Source organism: Lingula anatina, chromosome 4, assembly GCF_051362555.1.
Source record: "Lingula anatina isolate TDL-2025a chromosome 4, LinAna3.0, whole genome shotgun sequence".
Taxonomy (NCBI): Eukaryota; Metazoa; Brachiopoda; class Lingulata; order Lingulida; family Lingulidae; genus Lingula; species Lingula anatina.
In genome coordinates this window covers 24717811-24737602 of record NC_141770.1, presented here as the reverse complement: position 1 = coordinate 24737602, position 19792 = coordinate 24717811, and the positions used below count along the sequence as shown (strand labels likewise).

General features: G+C 35.6%; 2 protein-coding genes across 5 annotated transcripts in view; one reads left to right on the top strand and one right to left on the bottom strand.

The window, feature by feature from the left end:
• The window catches only part of LOC106151539 (thyrotropin-releasing hormone receptor), a 13403-nt gene extending 8519 nt beyond the window's left edge, over positions 1 to 4884 (top strand). For both annotated transcript variants that reach the window (XM_087011701.1, XM_087011702.1), the window contains exon 2: positions 1185 to 4884. In XM_087011701.1, the coding sequence (XP_086867827.1) occupies positions 2630 to 3736 (1107 nt within the window). In that variant the 5' untranslated portion in view covers positions 1185 to 2629 and the 3' untranslated portion in view covers positions 3737 to 4884. The remainder of the gene's footprint in view (positions 1 to 1184) is intronic.
• LOC106162300 (uncharacterized) lies at positions 4650 to 19786 on the bottom strand. 3 transcript variants are annotated; one of them, XM_013539546.2, is made up of 5 exons: positions 19660 to 19786; positions 8489 to 8703; positions 7659 to 7877; positions 6710 to 7089; positions 4650 to 6389 (listed from the first exon to the last, which is right to left on the bottom strand). In XM_013539546.2, exons 1-5 carry the CDS (start codon positions 19732 to 19734, stop codon positions 5656 to 5658), a joined length of 1623 nt encoding a protein of 540 aa, XP_013395000.2. In that variant the 5' UTR covers positions 19735 to 19786; the 3' UTR covers positions 4650 to 5655. The 3 variants fall into 3 exon arrangements, with proteins under 3 accessions (XP_013395000.2, XP_023931949.2, XP_086867826.1); XM_024076181.2 differs by lacking the exon at positions 19660 to 19786 and adding an exon at positions 19409 to 19549; XM_087011700.1 differs by lacking the exon at positions 19660 to 19786 and adding an exon at positions 9014 to 9178.
• Between the last annotated feature and the right edge of the window lie 6 nt (positions 19787 to 19792).

The following is a 19792-nucleotide window of genomic DNA, read 5'->3' as shown; positions in this document are numbered from 1 at the left end:
GTCATATTTTTCGTGCCAACATTGGGCGAGCCGAAAGCCTATATATGCCGCAGAGCTACTTATTTTTACCGGTTCAAACATTAAGAAAATAAATTACTTAAATAAAGAAAAAGAACCTGGTGTGACTTAAGATATTTCCCACTGAAATATACAAGAAGACATTGTGGTTTAAGTGACTGGCTATGCAGCTATTTAGAAGTGAACAGTTAAACTAGAATATAACATCGAAGCCAAGGGATTGGTTGATCAGCGGTTCGCGAGTTGGAAAATCTTTCTCTGGAAGAATATTATTTGGCAGAAAAATTCCAATAGGATACATTTAAGAAAATTGGCTGTCCGTTCAAATTCACCCATAGTGGGCACAAGAGAGTCCTATTAGAACTAATTTTACAAGACATAGGTGTGCCGTGTACATTAGAAACTACATGAACTTGGTGTCGATCTCGTTAAGTATTATGCTAGTGAAACCCGATTTTGAGATACCCTTACCTGAGCAAAACAAACACAGCGGGTTTCATTGCTGTCTAAACGCCCAAAACTTAAAGGAAAAAAACTACAAATGACTAGTTACAGCACAGGCCGACCCACATATCAGACAGCTGCACTTTCACAATGACGTTTTTGGAATTAGGTGGAATGTAGCGTTGTTGAAACGCCTAAAGAGTAGTAGTAAATACATGAACTTGTGCCGTTTTCCTTGCATCATCAGGCCAATTCAGAGGGAAGTTCATTTATTGTACAAAGTGTTCATTTGGGAAATTCAGTAACTTAATAACATAATGCCACACTGAGAAAACTCAGACATTTTAGTAATATTTGAATAATTAGAAAGATTAACGAAGATTAAAGATTAAGAATTTGATTAACGCACAATACTATCATCACTGAAAACTGTCCCTTTTTATTTTTCTTATTTTACAAATCTATTTTTAATCAGCCCTTTTTTCAAACAGATTTATCACAATATATGACCAGTCAGTAAGTCAGTCTCTTTACTGTTAATGATCCTTGGTAAAAAACAATTTCAATGAATCTTTTTTTCTGAGAAACGCGTGAAGTTTTCCGGATAATGTTGAATGAAAATTTAATGATGTGTCAAAACGGTGGCCCGAGATTGAGTTTTCAGGATAGCGTTGCCATGACAACGGTTGGTTGCGTTGTCTAACCATACCTTTACATTTCAGAGACCGCCGACGTCTTTGGGATCATCAGTCAATGCCTCTTTTAAAAAGGGAATCGTGCCGGCAAGGTATACCACTTATTTCTGCGATTTTCAACTCTTTGGGAATGAAAATCTTCTAGTTGTGATCAACGGAGTAGTAGTCAGCGTACCCCACTGCAGCTCAAATCAGCCACCAGCGTACAAGGCACGAGGACTTGCCTATGTCTTGGATTTATATACTGACATAGCGTCCCAATTTCATTGATTCAGGTTGGATGAATACCCTGAAAGAACACCTCAAAACGCTACTTGGTTTCTTAAAACCATTCTAAGGAAGAATATTAAGTCCATTTTCTGCCACGACTGTTGAAACAGAGTATCGCTTGTCAAAACGAAAGATAACTTCACTTCTGAAAATGTTCTATATTAATTGAACACGCTGGACAGACGGATGTTGGATGGATTTATAAAACTGCATACTTACAAGAAGCTGGCATATATGTTATGTATACAGGAGACGTAATTCTTGTAATTTGGATACATTACATCAATCATCATCATAAATCTGCCAGATACTGAAATAAACGGGATTGCTCTAGTTAGCACATACTAGTTCATAAAAAGCTTATCTCTTCACGTCATTGTGCCCACCGCAGACTACCACATATAGCCGTAACTGACTCTCATCTCTTGTTGTTAGACAAATGGCGTCATTATCATTCTAACTGTAAATCTGTTGGATTTTCGCTGCATTTTATACTTCGATATTCATTCTGATGATATATTTTTCTGTTGCCCGACTAGCATGTAAGTCGGCGAGAAATCAGAACCGCACGCATTCTTAAGTAGAATTGTTTTTTTAAGAAGACGTATAACCCTACAACCCTTAATACGAGAAAAAATCAACTTGATTGATGATCATGTGCTCGAAAATGAGCTGTCAGTGGGCACTACAGAACGTCTCATTCCATGAAATGTGATGCATGGCATAGCATCCATCAGCGTTGGCGCGGGATATAGTTAATGTCGATATAATCAACATCGTATTGAAACTCTCCCGAATCTCTCGTAGTACATTTTACCTGGTTCTTTGACATCAAAGGATAGGCGCTTGCAAGGTTGTTTCTTCTGCGAATTTATGCTTGTGAACGTTGTTTCATCGGGGTTTAAGCATTGGGTCTGTTACATAAAAAAGGACCAGAATTGAGGACGTTCGAGTCGTTTTTCAGCCGTAAAGAAGCACCAGGAAAACACATGCAAGGATATAAAGCTCATCGATCACTTCAACTCAACGACTTCAGGCAATTATTATTTCCTCAACTTGGAGAGTTAGCGATATCTAACCATTGACGTCTTCGGAAAGCTGTCGAGGCCTTGTGTGTAAATTAAGACTGAAACCAGAAAGGAATTTAACAACGCAAGATTTCGGATTTTTGTTTGTTGTTTAAATAGAAGACAGGTAGTACGATGACTTTAAACGCGACGTACAAAAACGACCAATTCTTGCTAGATGGCAACAGAACACACAACTACGAATTTCCCGAAACAACAGCTGCGGATGTGTTATGGAAAATAATGCCTCCATTACTCATCGTAATGGGAACGTTCGGGAATTGCTTATCTTTAGCCGTGATGACAAGAAAGTCAATGAGGGCAACACCGATCGGAATCTACCTCGCCACGCTGTCCGTGGCCGATCTAGTTGTGTTGTGGGTGGGGTTGATGCGGCATCTCCTCAGTTCCTTCGATGTTGCAGATATCCGCGAGTTCAGCGTCTTTTCTTGCCAGATGACCAAGTTTCTGACGTACTTCAGCATGGACTTTGCGGCGTACATCCTCGTCGCCGTGTCAGTTGAAAGGTACATAGCGGTATGCCAGCCGGAGAAAGCCAGCACTTTGTGCACTATAAAGCGGTCTGTGGCGGTGCTTGCGATCATTGCCGTCTTGATCGCCGCCAAAACGCTGCACGTGTTCTGGACACGCGGCAATGAATATCAGCTGGTTGGAAACGAGACGGTTTTGGTCCGAGTTTGTGGATATCCCAATGAAAGTTACAGGTTCTTTTGGAAGCACGTGCTTCCCTGGATCATATTCTGTGTGTACGTCATTGGACCATTTGCCACCATGTTGGTTCTTAACATCTTAATCATAAACGGTTTATATAACCTAGAAAAGCGGCGGTTTCACAGGAACGGCAATGCGCCCGACAAGTGGGGTTCCGATTCACGAAGTTCGAATGGGCTTTTAGGATCCCAAAGCCAATCTAAAAACGAAAGAGCCCGCCACGCCTACACCAAATCACTGACCATCATGCTGTTGTCGGTGACCATAGCGTTCCTTGTTCTGTCCATCCCAGGATTTATAAACCGCCTTTTGCAGTCCTACTGGAAGCGGAAGATTGGCGATCCCCACGAGAAGGCCAAATTTGAACTCACGCAAGCGGTAGTATTGATTCTGAACTACGCGAACCATTCTATAAACTTCTTTCTCTACTGTCTGACAGGAAGACGATTCAGAGAGGAATTGAGAAACATCATTAGAGAAATCTTTTCTTTTCTTAAATGTTCGAATTAAGTTGACATAAAAGATAACTGTTATTAGGAGTTGGGAGATTCCATGCAATTCTGTGTAGAAAATTTGATGTAATGTCCATTGCGGGTCGCCAAAAATATGACACTTTTCTGAAACATACCAGCGTTAACATCAGTATTTTCCATGATCTTATAGGGATTACAACCGTTCGTATGAGATTCATATTTCACAGTAAAAAAAAAATAATTATAAAATAAAATAAAAAATAAACTCCATTTTAAATACCAAAACTGCGGTTATTGCAATATTCTGGAAACTGTGCTTGTCATCAGACCACGTGGACCTTTGTAAGTGGCTATACACGGTACCTCTGTAATTATGTCGTAAGAGATTATTTCAAAAAGGCAATTTCTTTTAAAAAACATGGAATAACTTTGAATGTCGAAATTGATTCATAAGACATTGGTAAGTATTGGGAAATCATCGTTTACCCCAGGGAAATCCGTTTTTATGTTAAAACGAACAGTTGTTATCCCTTTAACGTTTGCTCAGAGATGCACACTGAAGTGGACTCCAAACTGATGGGACCTCGGGAACGGTTCCAACATTAGGCGTGTGAATCTGTTAACTTGATTGCACTCAGCAAGATTACCAGCGGTATTAGTGCGTGCTAGCTGGTTCTAAAGATTCATTGTGAATTGACCCAAGTCACTGGGTCAGTCACCAACTAAACATTACTGATCCCTACTGTTATTTCTCTCCATATCCTTCACATATACACTTATTTTAGCATTGGACTCCAACCCAAGTGGCTTCCAATCCAGGTGTATTATTATAATGGTCACTTTGATCGAATCAATTACTACTTTAATTACTTTTAAGTAAAATTATACTACATAAGCCTTCCAGGCTGAGCAAGTACCTTATGTTTTCAAGGTATAAGACTATTACAAGATACATTTGAAACGAATCTTTAATCCTGGGTAAAGTACAGTGCATGGCTACAAATAACATTCAGGTTTTATCGTAAAACAACATTCTGTGCTTTAAAACTCTTCCTTTCATTAGTAATACCTAAAACATAAAAGCAAAATAAAAATTAAATGTGAAATAAATAAACTGGCAAGTTAAAGAGAGCTAGTCAACTGTAGCACCTAAATATTCAATTTATATACTATTGTGGCAGAAAAGTCCAAGATGTGCTAAATATTTTGAAATAAAAATATATAATTTGCAAAAATCTAATAAACAAAGACAACTAAAATGTGCATAAACTCCCTCATTTTTCTAATATTCGTAACATGGTGTAAGAGACAATCACATATAATTTGAGTTTATAAGTAAACAGTTATCTGACTGAACAACAAACAGACAAATTTCTCCAACTTGTAAAATGTGTTGACAATGAAACTTGACAATACTGTCATCATTATAGCACCTTATTATTATTTTTGAAAATATTATGGCTAATTACATTTTAGAAAAGATAAAATAAGACAGTTTTACAATTTTCTGACTAAACTTAAAGTCAGTCTTTATAAAGGAGATGATGGCTTTTAAATTACACTTGTAACATTTGTTAATAAAAGAAATTTAGAACTCAAATCAGATTCAAATGTTGTACTTTTTTTCTTTGGACAGGGCATAAACTGAATTTCCTGGGATTTTTCTTTACTACTTAATTTTGTGTGCAGAACCCTTAAGAAAAAATGTATCTACATGTACTAGCAAGCATTTACTGGTAGGTGTGACTTTCTAACTTCAAGTTCAAAAGAGCTCCTCAGCATACATTCATTTTGTACATGCATAATGATAATTAGGTTTGTCTGCCCAAATAGGTATGTTCGGTGAAAATAAGTTACCAGTAGAACACACCTGAGCCTTTACTATAATAATAATAATAATACAATTTGCTGTAAGTGTGAGGCAGTCTGTTGCAACCTGAAATCAAATGTTCTTTGTTACTTAAAAACATTTGTTTTACATCCACAATCTTGACAATGATAATACTTCTTGAGCACCACCTTAAGAAGTTTCGACAACTGTTCTATCTCGTTTTTCAACACATGAAGTGCAGAATCCAGCTCCTGGTGTAGTATTTTCTTCAATAAGTCTCCTCTTGTCACAGTGCCATCTACAGGATTTTGTTCTTTGTAAGGCCATGCAAACATCAATGCTGTCAAAAATGCAGAGTCATGCAATTTGTCAGAAAAAGTGTCTCTGTGAATACAGCCACTGCTTTTGCCATTGGTGTTATACATAACTGCAGGCATCCAGATTTTTCTGATTTCCTGATATGCATTTGTAGCACGAGTGATGGACTCCACTCTCTTGTGGAGATTAGTGTTGCTCAGAGCCTCAACTAAGTTTTCTACACAGCACATGTGAGTTTGCGTTAAAGCTTTGGCACAGCTCATGTCAATCTGTGTGCTGAGGAGAGCGTCGTCTTCCCCAAGGACAGACAAACTACGTATAAAGGCAAACACAGCATTGTCCATGAAACTCGACTTCTGAGACTCCTCCTCCGCCTTGCTAAGGGTGACGTTCAACCATGTCTCCCACTCCTTCAGGAATGTTCTGATCCCCTCAGGAAACTCTGCCTTCAACGTCACGCTGAGATGGGGAGATGTCCTGAACAGCACCATGGGTTCAGTTGTCTGGTTCCGTTTCATTATGCAGTATCCACGTGAACTTCCTGTTGTGAAAAAGTTATTTTAAATATAATATTCCCAACTGTAATTGATTTTTTAACAATCTTCACCTGTATATTTATGCAATTGTTTTCCCAAATGAAAATTTAAATCTTATGACTCAGGAATTAAAGTTCCTTAATAACTTAAGTAATCACATCTTATTTCCTGATATATTATCAGAGTTAATTATGCAATGACTGCGTCACCCATAACCCACAAATCAGAACAGATTTCTCACAGTCATGTACATACAGTGACATCTATAGGCAGAACTGCAAACTAATCTCCACTAACGCAATACTACTTCATAACAATGTGTCACCTGTTTCACTATCCACGGTCTTCATGGCCTCCCACAACAACGGCAGTGAAACCCAATGTGGCGGGTACTTAAAACGTGCCACATCCATCAAGAGCACCAGGTCACGCTCAGGTTCGTACGCACCAATGGGCGAAAAGTGTCCTGCACCAGTCTGCTTTAATGTCTTCCGGGAATATGAGCAGACCAGTACTTTATCGTCCACTTGGGTGAGCTCCTTCACAATTTCCCGGAAGTCTTCCAAAGAGGCACTGTGGTCAACGTAGGTTGTGACCACGTCCAGGTAGTTGCATATGGCCAGGCATACAAACTCTCTCAGCGTGATTCCTTTTTCCTGAATGATCTGCAGAGGTACGCAACATTCCAGCATGTCTTCATGGTACCTTAGAGAGGTGAAAGGTTGAAGGTTAGGGATTGTAGACTTGAATAATGAAATGCTCTGCCAGTTGCACACTGTACATACTAGTATGCTTAGTCTTTTTGGACCAGGATCTGGCAGTTGAATTCTGCAAACAACCCAAACAGTGGCATATTTGGTGGTTGGAATTGTCATCCACAATTACTGGCAGGCATCAACATGACCAAGCCTTCAAAGTTTAAAAAGTAACAATCATTTTTCACGATGGAATCAAATTTAGCATAACTCTTTACACATATGTACTCTCTTGACTTTGGCAAAGTAATTTGTTCTGTTTTTTTTTAAATCAACACATTCAGAAAAAAAAATGACAAAATGTAAAAAACATTAAGGCAGAATATCACAATGACAGACAAAATATTTCAAAATCCACACCCAAAAGATTTAAATTATCTTGAATAAATCATCACTGCCAACTATAAAAAATAAATTTACAAAACATTCTGAGACCCCAATTTCCTAAATTCTCTTCAGCATCCCATCAGCCAAAGTAAACCAAACGAGCGCAGCACACAGATCTCCAATCCAACCTACCATCGCCACGGTCCCTTCCACACCCTCCCTGGATCTACGGCCAGTGCATTCAGCACCATGACCAGGGTGGACAGGCCGCAGTACGCAGGCTCCTCCTGGGTGCGGAACTGGGAGGCCAGGCTGAAATAACTGTTCAAATGCCCAGCTTCCAGAGCCTTCCTGAAGACCAGCTTCCCCTCCTCTGAACTGAACGAGATACAGGTGTCTGGTAACTCACGTCTGGAAGGGAGTATGTGATAATCAACTGAAAGTGTGTGATAATCAACTGAAAGTGTGTGATAATCAACTGAGCAATCAGCAAAAAAAGATCAATCAGTCAATAGATCAATAAAATAAATTAATGGGTTAATAAGTGAATATAATTAAATAAATAATTGAAAAACATAACAGAAAGAAAGAAAGAAAGAAAGAAAGAAAGCATCATAAGAGCTGGGAGTAACAACCAAACTTTAGTAGGGTTAAACAGCATATAGTATACCAAAAAGAAAAAGAAGAAAATACATCATTTCTCTTTTAAAAAGTTCTAGGCAAGTTATTTTTTCAAAAGTTATACATGAGAAAACCCTAGAACATGCTATTTTGCCAGAACATGTAGCCTCATGCAAATATCTGTGGTCAATTTATTAAATTTAAACTAAAAGGTTGAAACTGGTCTTAAATATCAACAAAAATTATTTAATTTTGATGTGCCGTCAGTTGTTCAATACTATACCATGTGATATTTATGAAAAAATTGATTTCTGATGATTTCTCAGCATAGAAAATGAGGCAAAATTTGATAAACAGCAAATACTTTTTTTTCCTTTGATGACAAGATATTACAGTTGTACCTGTAGAACTGTGTTGGAGGTTGCATGATCTGTGTATGCTGGTGAACACAGGGTTTATCTGTCTCTTGGCTCATTACAGGGTTTTTATGCTCTTTGTTGTCTTTGTGGACTTCATCTCCTGTTATTAATTCGGTGGGAGTTTCTTTCTCTTGGATGTCATATTCCATTTTAGCTATTTTGGCTGCTGGGGCTGAAGACATAGTCCTGGCAAATTTCTGAAAAAATAATACATTTCCAGCTTCTTCTGCTCATACTATAAATCTCTTCATGCAGCTGAAATCATGGTTAAGAACAACTAAGTTCTGTTCTTAAAGTTAGGTTAAAGTTAGATTTGCTAGCCTTGCATATGCTAGCCATTATATAGCCCATTCCATCGAGAAAATTAATTGTAATGTTGTTGACATGAATACTCAACCAGTTATCTCTCTCTCTCTCACACACACACACACACACACACACATACACACACACACACATGCAAACAAACTTCTTAAAAAAGATTAACATTCTGCAGATAAATCCTACCTTCAAAATCTAATATCTGATGAGACCCCACCCAACTTTTTTTTAAATCTTTGTCCAGAACTACCGACCATGACCTCCACATCCAGAACTGGATTAACAAGTGTGGTGACCCAGCAAGCATGCCATGGTCAGATGAAAAATGTGGCAGAAAAGCTATAAATTATATGGAAACTTTGACACGGAATAGCATGAGGTAAATGTTATTATCACCAAATTAGACCAAGTAGTAAACAAAATATTTGGGGTTTGCATTCCTTAAAAAAAAAAAATATTAAAATAAATAAATAATAAAGCATGAGGTGAATGTTATTATCACCAAATTAGACCAAGTAGTAAACAAAATATTTGGGGTTTGCATTCCTTTAAAAAAATAATAATATTAAAATTAATAAATAAACAAAAAATAACAAAAAACATGTCATAAAATTACTATAATATCACAAATTTGGTGGAATCTATTTAGACATTTGGATAAAAAGTTGAATTTTGTCGGAATGCCAGTGGTCTGACAAAGCCCATCTTCCAAATGAAGAAAGCTTTGTTGTTTAAAAAAAAGACTCAACATAAATGGACCTAAGAATGACAAGGCTCAACGAATTTGTCTTTATACCTGAAGTCTTGAATAAAATCTGCTGTCAGCAAAATAGTTGGGTTGTGACATCCAAATATGTATTTGGTCTTATCTGACAATCAAAACCTTTCTATCTGAGTATCAGCTAAGCTTGTGCCATATGATTGACACAGACCATAGTACAGATGCTTTTCACTGATGATTCTTTTGCTGAAATTGATAGACTTCTCTCCAGTAACAGGTCACCAAATACACAGTTCACAACAACCAGTAATTCCCCCACTTACATGTCACTTAGATTTTACATGAGTATGTTAGGAATTCTGTCTAAAGGATAAATTCTGTGTCCTTTTAAGATTTTTGTATTTGAGATATCATTAAAGGCAGCTCATCGTTGATTTTCACATCAAATTGAATTTTCCTTGAGAAGAGCTTAACCTGAACCTGCACTTGGTGTTGTGAACCATCCAAAATGACTTTCACTTTCATAAATAATTGTACTGAATTTCAGTGTAACAATTTTCATTAATGAATTAACTAATCTATGGGCACCGACATGACTCCAGATTTGACTCAGTCTTTCACTTCACGTCCACAGAGAGGCATAACAGAAAAACCTCACATCTTCAGATCATAATCAAATGTGTGTTTATTCTATACAAGCACTCAAATTTTATACATATTATCTACAGGGAATCTATGCGTACAAGTGGCTGCTACTTATTTACATACTAATTGTTGTGCAATATTAACAGATGATATGCATCTGTCTCAGGCATACCTATAGGAATCTACAGAGAATAATATTTATGTATGCAGGACAGACGCAAATTAGATATTAACATGTTCCAGTCACTTAACAAATTTTCAGGAATTGATCTTATCCTAACAGGTAACACATGCCCCTGAATCTACCAAAGCCTTACATCTAACACCACTAATGGTGACTGCTAAACCTAGTCTACACTAGACTAATTTGAGGTGATTCTTGCTGCATCAATTTTTCTTGCTTTTTGTTGTGCTTTTAACTGTCCGCATTCTACTTTTTTATGACCTGGCCTGTTGCAGTAAAAGCATATGGTTGTTTTGCGCTTATGTGTTTGTGGACGCTGTTGAATGCGATACCTTCCCTTGTGGTGTGTATTTTGTGTGTGCCTGCCAGCGTTTATGTGTGAATTTTCTGTTTGCAAAATTGTGTTTTCTATTTTGTTCACACGTGCATGCAAGTTTTCTTCTGCCTGGGCAACTACCTCTGCTGCACTATGTAACTGTGATACAAAATCATTTTTTTCTGTTAGCATTGTGCTTAAGGCTGATATTTCTAGGTATTTTTCCTTCCTGATAATTTGTTCAATTTGATCACTTAATATGGAATATTTGGGTGTGCTTGTTTTGTTTTGTGATTTTTGTTATCCCATGATATTTTCAAAAATCTCTTTCCCTGCACAAACATTTTCAGTCCACTGCATTGCTTCTTCAAGGGTAAGTGGACGACCCCTAACAATCATATCTTCAGCTAGATTTTCATCTGCTAACCCTCTAGTATATTCCCTAGCATATAACGACTTTCACTTTAATAAATAATTGTACTGAATTTCAGTGTAACAATTTTCATTCACGAATAACTAATCATGACTCCAGATTCGACTCAGTCTTTCACTTTAAGTGCACAGATAAGCATAACAGAACAACCTCACATCTTCAGATCATAATCAAATGTGTGTTTATTCTATACAAGCACTCAAATTTTATACACATTATCTACAGGTAATCTATGCATACAAGTGGCTGCTACTTATTTACATACTAATTGTTGTGCAATATTAACAGGTGATATGCATCTGTCTCAGGCATACCTATAGGCATCTATGGAGAATAATATTCATGTATGCAGGACAGATGCAAATTAGATATCCACATGTTGACTAAATATGATTATACAATATGGAACTGGTGCAGGATTCCACATTGGGTTAATGTTTTATATCACATCTAATTAAATTTAGTTCTTATAAATGGCTACTATATACAATTATAGAAAATATGACTTTTATTAGGACATTTTCAAAAAGACCATTTCCGATTAAGATTTCTCTCTTTTTCTTAACACCTGAAATTTGTGTGCCAATCAGTTGGACCGAGTCAAGATGAAATCACATGCAAAACTTGTTTAGAGATTTTGAGATAGTGGTTTTAAGTATTGGCAGGAAAGGCGTAACTCAAGTTAACTATGATTTTACTCTATAAGTTGTCGGGATTCAATATAATCCTTGAAAAGCAGAGAATTTTGTAGCACAGAATTTAGAACAACATCTTGGTCTGAAGCCTGATGGAGCTACAATTACGGGGGTAGTGTATACATGAATATGTATTTCTATTCCAAAAAATACAAAATGCCCCCCCCCCCCAAAAAAAAAAAAAATAATAAAAATATAAATAAATATATATATATATAAACACAGAAACCATCATAATTTTATTAACTAGCTCCTACAAAGGTCCATCATATTCCAAAAAATTTGCTAAACTTAAACTTCAATACGGTATGATCATTTTCCACAGTTTTAGTTATCTTGGTCTGAACATGTTAATTTTATCTATTAAAAAGCATGTACATAATCAGCGTTTGACACTCGCACTCGCCAGCTCGCCAATGCGAGTTAAAATTAAATCTGGCGAGTGAAAATGATGGTGCAAGTCGCCATTTTGGCGATTTATGTCAACTTACTGTATCAAGTTTATCGGCAAAATTTAGACTCAATTTAAGTCCGACTCGTATGCCAAAAATTACAGGGAAGTTCATGGGATTACCCTTACTGCTAACATCGTTTTCACTCTCATAATCGTGATTGCTTGAAAGTGGGGAATTCCGTAATGACGTATTCACAGTCTCGCTGTCGTTTTTGAAAGCATCTAGCCTTCGTTTGCGCGCCGGATTTTGACGAAGTATAGGAAATGCTGTCTGTTTCGTTTCACTTGCGTCTTGCGATTTTGCGCAGTTGACGCTTCCGGGAGAAAACGTGATGCACGTGGATTATCAAGCTGCATGGAAAAGTTTTTAAAAATTTCAAAACGCCAAGTAGAAGAGACTGAGAGTGAGAGCGTCGCAGAATCGGCTTCAACTTCAAGTGGTAAGTAAACAAAATCAAAGCAGAAACGAACTAATAGTCTGAGCTCTTTAACCCAACGCATGTTTTTGACGTTTTCTGATTTTTTTTCCTGAGCGGAACAAAAAAAGAAAAAAGGGGGGGGGGGGGAGGGGGTTAAATGCGTGCGACGTGCAACGTGTGTAGGGTAAGAGAAATTGAATTACATAGCGCACGCTATTACAGTACAGTGCAATACTATACAAATAATACAAAATAATGAATTTTATTTCAACTCGGATACAACTGAATCTTTTAACAATCTCGTTAGGTTTTCAGCAGTTCACCGACTGCATCTCCGTCAGTGCGACTTACGGAGTTCACCCTGAATATCACAAGTTTTCTAATAATGATAGTGCTTAATTTAACCTCATTTTGATATTTATTTTGAAACGAGTATTTCTTTATATATATTTATTAAGACCCCATATCTGAACGGTCTACTTGTTTGGCCCAATTGTTGATTTTAACGTTGTTAAATGTTTAGCTCTTTATCACATGTACCAGTAATTGATTATGTCTGACTCGGTGATTGTGTTGGCAGTCTTTAATAAACTTGACACTTAAAAATTGCAGGTACCAAACCAAAAACACCAAGAATTGAAAAAAGGGATGCAGTGACAGTGATGAGGGGTTTGATGACAGTTATAGTGATTCAGATGAAGACAATGAAATGACTGAGAAGGATGTGGAGCAGTTTTTAAGACAAAATTGATCTTTATACTGACTTTTATCTCTTCATCGGTATCAGGACAATTTCACCGGCCGATTCCCCCCAAAGAATATACATTTATGTACAAATATATAGGAAAGAGCATGAAGCTTAAATCCTTGCATCTATTGTATGAATATTTCTTGGTGTGATGATGCAACTTAAAGATACAAAATATAAATTTCATTAAACAAATTATGTTCACGGAGTACAAGTTCAGAAAATTTTAGAAATATATGTACAGAAAATTTTATTTAAAATCTAATCAAAGTATCTCTAGGTAAAGTGGGGTAAATAAATATGCATATAGTTTATGTTTAATTTAGATTAGAATGTGCGAAATCTGTAGACTAAAGAATAAACACAGTTCTAGGTTTAAAAAAGGTTTTAAATTTTTTTTCTTTATTTGCTTATGATAACATCTCCATCATGAGTCATTACCACATGGCCTGCACTTTGAATATTTGGCCAGTAACTTCGTAATAAAGCTGGCCAAAGTCTGGCTTGTGCATTTTCGGTTTGGCCAGTAACTTTCAGAGCACACTGGCCAAATTGGCCTGTACTATTTCAAACGAAGGTCAAACACTGACATAAGTCATAATTGTATTATCTGCACCAACTTAAATGTGCCAAACTGCCCTCATCAGATCTTGTCCAGGTATATCAGATGTTAATCCAGTCTGTTGTTGAACATGCTTGTCCTGTGTGGCACCCCAGATTTACCAAGGAACAATGCAAAATAATAGAATCCATCCACTTAAAATTATATTCTCTGAGTTACCATATCTTGATGCCCTAGTCAAAGCAAAGCTTGTTACACTAAAGGAGCTGCACATAGACCTCGGCTTATCATTCTTTGCAAAAATAAAAAATGACAGACAATTATATTAAGTTGAACTACCTATAGTCTATGGGCCAATGTAGACCCCCCTCCCCCCCCTTAGTGATTTTCGTTCACTATGTTTTTCTGATAGCTTAGGTCCTAAGCTTTGATTTTCCGCTTGTTTGCCATTAAACTGGTGGTGGGTGTGTGTGCTACAGCCGTTGCCATGGTAACGTCTGAGATTAAAAATTGAAATTTCTGAGACCAAAAAAATATTAAATTATTCAAATGTGTTAAGTGAATGGAATTCAAAATCCTTTCAGATGTATAGTTTAAGAGCTGCACTATACTTTATGATCCTCAAAATATTCCAAGATGGCTGTAAATTCAAGATGGCGGCCAATTTTTGCTAATTTTTGGGTAATTTCAATTATTTTTCATATTTGAGTCTTTATTCAATTATTAAGGAATAAGAATATGGGATATGTTTTTATGCGCCAGAATAGCATACAGTCTCTACTTGCTACCTACAGTATTTATTTTAGATGAAACCTTTTAATTTTGTTGTAAAATCCTGAAATCCAAAATGGTGGCCAAAATATAAGTCTGCTGTCCCAACTGGAAAGATGCCAGATTTATCATCAAAGTGTCATTCTTTATTACTTTTAATAAACTGAATTCGAACTTAGGACTTTTTAAAACAATTTGCATTAATTCTGATTACATTAAGACTTTCAAAATTCAAAATGACCGCCAATATGCTTATACACACTGGCTAAAATTGATATAATATATTCTTCCAACAGAATATTAATTTTAATTATCTCCCACCAACTTAGTCCCATTATTGATTTTTGTTTTCTATTATTTTCTGGAAGGTAAGGCCCTAAGCTTTTATATTCTGCTTGTTTGCCATTAAACAGGTGGTGGGTCTGAGTAACAGAGCTGTTGCCATGGTAATGTCTGGGGTTGAAAATTGATATTTTTGAGACCAAAAATAAAAATTAAATATTTCAAATGCATTTAAAATCATGGAATTCACAATTATACCAGATGTGTAAATTAAGAAGTGTGCTATACTTCACAATCATCAAAATGTCCCAAGATGGCAGCAAATTCAAGATGGCTGCCAATTATTGCTCATTTTTTAATAATTTTGGGAATTTTTTTTTATTTGAGTTTTTATTTAATTATTAAGAAATTGCAATGTGGCATGTGTTTTGATGTTCCATAATGGTAAAAAGCCTCTGCTGTCTGCCTAAAGTGCTTGTTGAAGATGTAACCTTTTAATTTTGACGTAAAATCCTGAAATCCAAGGTGGCTGCCACAAAACATGTCTTTTACATACGGCTGTCCTAACTGGAAAGATGCCACATTAATCATCCCAAATTACATTCTTTATTACTTTTAGGTGTACTGAATATGGACCTAGGACCCTTTTCTATAAATTGTGTTAATTCAGATTGCATTATGACTTTCGAAATTCAAAATGGCCGCCAATTTGCTTACACATGAAATGATATGATACATTATTCCAATACAAAATAAAATTTAATAAACTCAAGCTAGCTCAGCCCTATTAGCAATTTTTATTTACTGTGATTTTCTGATAGCTTGGGCCCTAAGTTCAAATATTCTGCTTGTTTGCCATGTAATAGGTGAAAGGTGTGACAGATTCAGCTGTTGCCACAGTAACACAGGGGTTTTAAAATTATAATTTCTGACACCTTTTAATTGCCATGTATTTCAAATATATGAACTCGCTGTATTGTAAACTTTTTTTAAAAAATTAGACTTGGACCTCAGTTATCAATACAATTATTTGAAAAATTATCATAGTTAAATTGCCAAAATGGCAGCCAATGCAAGATGACGATAGATTTATGTTAATTTTCTTCTTATTACTGAAAGTAGCTTTTTGTAAACTTTGAAAGCAACATTGGAATTGAAAAATGTTAGGTTTTTGGATATGCTGATATGAACAGAATTGCATAATTACTGTTTTCAGTGATTGTTACTCCTATATCCTCTTTTTTAAGTGTATTAAAACCTGAAACCCATGGTGGCCTTCACAAAACAGGGTTTATACATATTGCTGAGCTGACCGAATATATATTACATTTTCGTTTCAAAATGCCTCTTTTGCTCTTTCTGATAAACTGAATTAACCTATCAGGATATTATCTAAATATAAATCATTTCTATTCATTTCCAGCCAAATTATATTTACTTGGCTATTCCAAAATTCACCATGGCCACAAATGGCCATGACAGTGCAGGTATGAATTTTGCTGCAATAATATTAAACAGTGCAACAAACAAATAATTCTAAAATTTGTGCAGCTAATTATAATCAAATATGCCCTTTCTACACTGCTTTCACGGAAACGCTTGTCCATATTTAGTTAAATATTTAGGATTTAGGCTTTTTGGAAATAGATGAAATGTCTTGGCTGTAGTCTTTTTTAATGAAGAATGTTCACTGGAAAGCCAATTAAAATTTGCTGTTACCTCTGAAACTGAGCTTTTGTTACCATCCAAGATGGTGTTCATCTATATGAATAAATGGAATAAAACATTTACATGTATATGCCATAACTCAGCTTCAAACTGCTAGAGAGGTAAAATTATATCCACGTTTTGGAAAAATCAATATATCCACTAACTTCAACTGAATATATAATTTAATTTTTTATAGCATTTTACTTAAAAAATAATTGTATAGAAATGCAAAATCGCCATCTATATTTGCAAACTAGTTGCCTTTCACTCAAAATCAGAATATTTTGTGTCATTCAACTTGCCCAATAGATGGTAAGAGATGATCAAATAATTTCAGCCATCTACTGCACGATAATTTAAATACTTGTAGACCATATTGAGTTATTACAAATGTTCACGATCTTGGCTTCATATTATTCAAATTCAATACATCAAAAGGTAACAACAAATACAAAAGAATAAAAGAATAAATACAGATAGAAAGAAGGCAATTTCGGAGAACAATATACAATATTAGAAGTTTAATAGGACAGCAATATATACCAAAGTAAATCACCCAGGATTTGTTGGGGTCATTTTGGATTTCAATTTTTTTTTTTTTTTTGAAAATTATACAGTGTAGGAATAACAAACACTATAAGCCGTAAGTAAAGACTAAATACCATATGGATATCAAATACTTAACATTTCTCGATCCCATTAAATTATTAAATTTTCAACGTTAGTTACTTACAGTAGAAACAGGTTTAGAAATCAGCTTAAACCGACCGCAATTTTGATATTGCTGCCATCTTGAAAAAAATCACATCATCTTGGATGTTCAAAGAATGTTTTGCCATCATACCACGAAAACAGATGTCTTCTAAAGTTTACATTATTGTTGAAGTTCATATATTTGAAATGTATGAAATTTTCTTAGTCTCAGAAATGTCAATTTGGAACCCCTGTGTTAGTATGGCAATCGCTGGGTTAAATGAATAGAAAACAAGCAGAACATGGGATCTTAGCATGTAAGCGATATATAATAGTAAATAAAAGTCGCTAAAGGGGGGTTCAGGTTAATTAAATCAATCTAAGTAACATTCTTTTGGAATATAATTTTCTATCAATTTTTTTGCAAGAGTGTATGATATTGACCATAAATATATAGTCCCCTATACTCATTGACAGCCATTTCTTTCAAATGCGACAGAATACATTAGTATTTCAACTCAAAAGTATTCTTTCCCATGTCAAATGTGAGTGATTAGCATGTACATGAAACTTTGTGTGATTTCTTAGGTCAAATGTGAGTGACTTGCATTTATGGGGGGGTATTATAGGTCTTTTATCTAGTCTAGGTTATTGTTGACCATTTGATCTTTCTTTTTTTTAATCATTTTACATGACCACACATCTAGTAGTGATCAGCACTATTAAAACATAAGTATTCGTCCAAACTTAAGATAAAATAAGGAATATTGCTGTCATATTTTAGTCTACTGGTTACAAAGATGTAAATTCACGGTCATTGGCGGCCATTTTGAATTTTGAAAGCCATACTGTAATCCAAATTAAGTCAAGTAATTGAAAAGGGTTCTGTTTTTATATTCAGTGCACCAAAAGTAATGAAGAACTTAATTTGGGATGATAAATTTGTCATATTTCCAGACAGGACAGCTACATGTAAAAGACTTGTTTTGTGGCAACCATGTTGGATTTCAGGATTTTTCATCTCAATAAAAAGATTGCACCTTGAACAAACACTACAGGCAGAAAGTAGAGATTCCATGCTACACCGGTGCATTAAAATATCTCAGGTATTGCAATTTTTTAATAATTAAATAAGAATTGAAAAATTAAAAATTATCAAAATTTCTTAAAAAACAGCAAAAATTGGCCGCCATCTTGGATTTGCCGCCATCTTGGAAAATTTTGTTCATCGTTAGGTATAGTGCACATCTTAGACTACATGTCTAGAACGATTTTGAATTCTATTTAGTTTATGTATTTGAAATATTTTAGATTTTGTTGGGCTCAGAAATGTCAATTTTTAACCCGTGTGTTACCATGGCAACGGCTGTAGCACATACACCCACCACCAGTTTAATGGCAAACAAGCAGAAAATAAAAGCTAAGGACCTAAGCTATCAGAAAAACATAGTGAACGAAAATCACTAAGGGGGGGGGAGGGTTTCGGTATTTGGCCCACGGACTACTATATATTAACCTGCAAACCACACAGAAAACTTGGGGCATAGACAGTTAAATTTTAGTGTACCAAAATTCAAAACCAAATGTTTTAAAAAACACTTTTATTCCTTTTTCCTTATCAAACTTTTAGTGGTCTGTGTTTTATTTTGAAACTTGGTCTTAATTGTATATCTTCTATTTTATGCCCTTTGCTTTTATCAAACTTTTAGAGGTTTGTGCTTTATTTATCTATTTTTGGACTCATTTTGGTCTTATTGTATATTGTACATTCTTTATTTTAAGCAACTGTTTTAATTTGCAATTTTTATTCTTATCCAGTTTATGTACAACTTTAACCTTGGGGTTGCCATATGTTAATATTATTAAGAAAACGAAAGTCTCAAAAAAAAAAAAAAAAAAAAAAAACAGCCGATTTGCTCGCTGAACGCCAATTCACATCTACACTTACCTGAATATCTTTCATGTGTCAACACATAAAAATGGAGTGCTTACGTTAGGATTTTCGTGCTATACATTTGACTGTCAGTACGTAAATTCAATATTTGTCGTCGAATGCCTAGTCTACAGTGTAAATCAAAAGCAAAATGAAACGTGTTTTTCGGTAACGAGCACATGTTACGTGGTAATGTATCTCCAGATAGAGGAAAAGCAGTAATAATAAATATTCTTTTACTTTTGGATATGCTAGACTGTAATTACCTTATTAACGTCAGTTTCCAGTACCCGCACTCTTAACGTTTTCGTCAAAATGCGGAAAACATTCCAGCGCAACATCAACAACCGGAGGCTTTTTATTTCTCGCCCCAACGACCTTGACCTTACCTGACCTCTG

Bases quoted from the DNA above. Each gene is read 5' to 3' on its own strand.
- LOC106162300 (XM_013539546.2), bottom strand. From the start codon at position 19,734: ATGTTGCGCTGGAATGTTTTCCGCATTTTGACGAAAACGTTAAGAGTG. The intron at 8,704-19,659 runs GTAATTACAGTC...TTATTTTTTCAG, and splicing joins TGGAAACTGACGTTAATAAG to AAATTTGCCAGGACTATGTC. The intron at 7,878-8,488 runs GTACAACTGTAA...ACTCCCTTCCAG, and splicing joins CCTCCAACACAGTTCTACAG to ACGTGAGTTACCAGACACCT.